The following is a 4,141-nucleotide window of genomic DNA, read 5'->3' as shown; positions in this document are numbered from 1 at the left end:
TAAATGACCGAATTAGGATTTTTATGGTTGGATCTTGTTTAATCTCGATCTATTTACGATCTAATTCGTTTATGCCTTGATTAGTTTAAAATTCATCGACCCGTAAATCTATTTTGTCATCTCTATAAAAAAATAAACAGCAGGGTTACGTCAGCAGTAGAGTAGTGTTGAATCAAGACACGTTTTATGTCACCTGCAAGAGTAGTATTTTTTGTCTCCATGTTCATATTTCATACACTTAATTTAGACACAACGGACGCGGCACGGGAAAATACTCCGCAAACGCAAGCGGCGGCCACCGCGGCGCGGTTCCGTAGGCGGCTTCGTCACCAGATTCAACACCTCGCGGCCTCGCCGCGCAGAACCTCTTCCAACTCCCAACTCGACAACGATAAATACACCATAACGCTGTCAACGCTGACAGCTCTCCATCGCCAACCCGCCCCTGTCTTTTCCTGTATTCTCAATATAACCCCACCCTTTATTTTGAATCTCAGATACCCCCCAGCTTTGTTCCTCGCCTGCGCTTTGGCTCTCTTCGAGATCTTCTTCAATGGCTTCTCACGGCGGACACCCACCGGATCCCTACGCTCCCTCCGCACCAGCCCTGCCCCAGTCGCACGGGCAGGAGCAGCAACAGTACCAGCATCCTCCACCCCAGTACGGGCACTCTTACGGGCAGGTTTCTTCGTCTTATGGTTACTCCGGTTTCCCGCCGGGCACGCACCCAGATGTCATCAGAAGCTTTCAGATGGTTGACAGGGATGGGAGTGGGTTCATAGACGAGAATGAGTTGCAGCAGGCGCTTTCTTCTGGGTACCAAAGGTTTAGTCTGCGGACTATTCGGCTGCTCATGTTCCTCTTTAAAAATCCCCGTGATTCGCTTAGAATCGGTGAGTTTTTTCTTGCGTGTTTGGTTCTGATTTTCTCGGAATTTGGTGCCAGGAAATTGTGGGGCGAAAGGGGTATTTGAATGTTTCCCAGCAACTGTGGTTTTAGCTTTGAGTTTTCAAGTTTTCATTTGTTTTGTTTTGTGTTCTTGGCGATCAAATAAGTAGAGTGGTTTGTAATCGGTATTTTGCTCCAGAATTTGGTTGTGTTCTTTGCTGTCTGCTTAATTTCTGACGAAGTTTCTGTAATTTTGATATATGCTTTAATGTATTTTGTCAATCAATTGAAATATATATATATATATATATATATATATATATATTAAACCCTAGAACTGTCAACCCATAACGAAATTAAACCCGTAATAATTTTTACTCTTTTTCTTTATTTTCTTTTTTTCGTTTTTTTTTAAAGGAATTATTGCTATATTTTATTTTATTTTTCTTTTACAAAAATTTTGCTGCTGTTTTTTTTTTTTTTCTTTTTTGGATTAGACACTGGTATCTACGCGTCCGTTTTATTGTTTATGCTGATGATAGGATCTTTGACACCTCTCTCTCTCTCTCTTTTAGGAGTTACTGCTATGTTTACTTTCTTTTTTTCTTTTATAAAAGTTCTGTTGCTTTTTTCTTTTGCTTTGCTTATGCTATACTCTCTCTCTCTGGTTTTTGGGGCGTCTATTTTTTAGTTCGTTGGCTCTGTAAAGGGCCTCTGTTCCCCTTCACAATTATAATCATGTGCCTTTTGCATTGAACAAGTTGGCATGTTGGTATGAAACTGACCTATAAGTTAATTCTATTGTTGCAGGGCCCAAAGAGTTTGCTGCATTGTGGAGTTGTCTGGGTCAATGGCATGTGAGTAATCCTATCCCCTCCTCTTCATTATCATTACCCTCCAAAAGAAAAAGCAGGGAACATGTTTTGTCTTGTATTTTCAAGATCAAGAGAAAATGATTGATGGCTTTTTTACTTTTCTTTCCTGGACAAGTTAGAAAACCATTTAGTTGCATATTTCTCCTTTGATTCATGTCACACATTAGTTCAATACAAAAATAGCGGTTGCTCAATGAAATTGCAATTGCCAGCATGTGCAGGGAAGGGAGGTCCGCAAGTTGTCCCAAATTTTAGGACATGCTTTGTTTGGCCCAAAATTTATTCCTGGGGTAGGGTTTAAGCCAACTTATATAACTCCAAAATCTACTAGTGATTAACTAGTGAAAGCACTTATTATCGCTTCATGGTTTTGAGCTTGAGTTCCAACTTGCCAAATTGTCCCCGTAACCAAGTATGCTGTTAGCTTGAGATGCTTATCATGAGGTCTAGGTTTTTCGCCTTGAGTTTGGACCTTGTTGGTCATTTGGTGCGCCTCTGTTAAGGGGTGCCAGCTTGTAGAAAATATTAGATACATCTGATGTGTGAATGAGGATGCCAATTGATGCATTGAGATTGATATTATCATGTCATGTCCACATGTCATATGAGAGACTCATTTGTATTGACCGGGCATTAACAGTTGTCCTGGTCTTATGCACTTGGAACAAGTCAATTGCTGAGATTCATAGTTTTTAAGCAGCCTTCTCTTAGTCCACAGCCTTGTATTTTTGCAAATTTAAGCATGAGGCAATTCTGTGGTTCATTTGAGTAAGATGTTGAGTTCTTCAAAACAGTCCGCATTTGGTTCTCCCCAGCCCACAGTTGGTTATTAAGATCTTGAGTTTTCCACAAGGATTTTTTTTTGGCTTCTGCTGAAAATGTAAGCGTACCCTCATTTGAAAAACAAAGGAAGGGGGGGAAGTTTGCTGCAGCCCAGTTGAAGATCTTATTTTCGGAATCTAAACATTCCCTCCAGCTACCCGATAGTGAAAATAAATTTGTTCTCATTTATCTTGTAGGCCATATTTCAGAGATTTGATGGAGACCGCAGTGGTAAAATTGATTCAATGGAATTGAGAAATGCTCTCTATAGTCTTGGGTATGCCATCCCGCCATCCGTTCTTCAGGTTTTGGTCTCCAAATATGACGATGGAAGTGGGCGAAAGGGTGAACTCAATTTCGATAGTTTTGTGGAGTAAGCCCTCTCTTTCCCAATGCATGCTGTGTAGGCTTTGTTTGGATCATGGATTTTATTCAGGAAAAGGAAATTAAAAGAAAATAAGAAAGAATTTCAATATTTATTGGATTTTCTCTTTATCTAAAATATTATTAAGTATGAGAATTTGTCCAAGTATGATTAAAAATTAGGAAAACTGGAAGGATATGACTTCTATAATCAAATTTTAGTTCATTTACTTACTACGTGTATACATCTTATGTTCTTTCTCGCCTTCCTTCGTAACCAAATATAAAAAAAAAGTAAACCTTGTCATTTTTTTCCTCTCCTTGATATTTTCAAATTCCAAACAGGGCCTTAGGATTTTCTTAATATTATTACCTTGCCTACCAAAACTGATCAATAATTCATTGTGTTTGTTGAATTTTGCAGGTGCGGAATGATTGTGAAGGTAAGATGACAATTAATTTCTGTAAATCTTGACTTCTTCCAATCCTTTTTCTTCCCCATTTCTACCTTAATTAGTCAACAAAAAATGCATGAAAAATTCAAATCAGCTTTACATCTAAACATCTGTTGAATGGCAATTTCAGGGATTGACCGAAAAATTCAAGGAGAAGGATCCGCGCTATACAGGCTCAGCAACGCTTACTTATGACACATTCATGACCATGATCCTTCCATTTCTTGTTTCATAACTGGCTTGAAAAGATATATAATATTCCATTGTTGAATCCATCCTGATTTGTTTTATGTGATTGCAATTGTTTGTTTGGTTTAAGCCGAAACGTGTACATTGAGAAATTAGGAGTTTCGGGATTCTAATTGTGTGTTGTATCCATTCTTTGGCCAATCGATTTTTAAGTTGAATTTGTGAGCAGTTGTGAATTTCAGTTTTTGGATTTGAATTTGTATGTATTTAAAAGAAAATCAACACAATTTTATACTATATTTCTTCTAAATTTATACAAATTTAAATTTAAGTTCCCAAACATAGGATTAATGAATTTGATTTTTAGTCCATTTTCAATTGCTTAGTGAGTTGTATGATAAACAACTTGGATGATGAATAGAAAAAATGAGACGCACAAAATTTAACATGGTTCCCTTAAATGTTGAGATACATACACGGAATGTATAATATATTTTGAAAATTTTGGAACGTAGAACTTATCTTATAGATGGTGAAACCTATGTTAAA

General features: G+C 37.7%; 1 protein-coding gene across 2 annotated transcripts; it reads left to right on the top strand.

The window, feature by feature from the left end:
- Positions 1–254: 254 nt before the first annotated feature.
- LOC131148573 (probable calcium-binding protein CML48) lies at positions 255–3,889 on the top strand. Of its 2 annotated transcripts, XM_058098366.1 has the most exons (5): positions 255–893; positions 1,699–1,745; positions 2,783–2,958; positions 3,373–3,391; positions 3,534–3,889. In XM_058098366.1, exons 1-5 carry the CDS (start codon positions 554–556, stop codon positions 3,636–3,638), a joined length of 687 nt encoding a protein of 228 aa, XP_057954349.1. In that variant the 5' UTR covers positions 255–553; the 3' UTR covers positions 3,639–3,889. The 2 variants fall into 2 exon arrangements, with proteins under 2 accessions (XP_057954349.1, XP_057954350.1); XM_058098367.1 differs by lacking the exon at positions 3,373–3,391 and having other exon boundaries at positions 259–893.
- Positions 3,890–4,141: the final 252 nt, after the last annotated feature.

Source organism: Malania oleifera, chromosome 2, assembly GCF_029873635.1.
Source record: "Malania oleifera isolate guangnan ecotype guangnan chromosome 2, ASM2987363v1, whole genome shotgun sequence".
Lineage (NCBI taxonomy): Eukaryota > Viridiplantae > Streptophyta > Magnoliopsida > Santalales > Ximeniaceae > Malania > Malania oleifera.
The sequence above is the reverse complement of the archived record's forward strand: the minus strand, read 5'-3'. Positions and strand labels throughout refer to the sequence as shown.

Excerpts from the sequence above, each read along its gene's own strand:
- LOC131148573 (XM_058098366.1), top strand. The coding sequence starts at position 554 with ATGGCTTCTCACGGCGGACACCCACCGGATCCCTACGCTCCCTCCGCA. Across the intron at positions 894-1,698 it reads CCGTGATTCGCTTAGAATCG|GGCCCAAAGAGTTTGCTGCA; the intron begins GTGAGTTTTTTC and ends CTATTGTTGCAG. Across the intron at positions 1,746-2,782 it reads GTTGTCTGGGTCAATGGCAT|GCCATATTTCAGAGATTTGA; the intron begins GTGAGTAATCCT and ends TTTATCTTGTAG.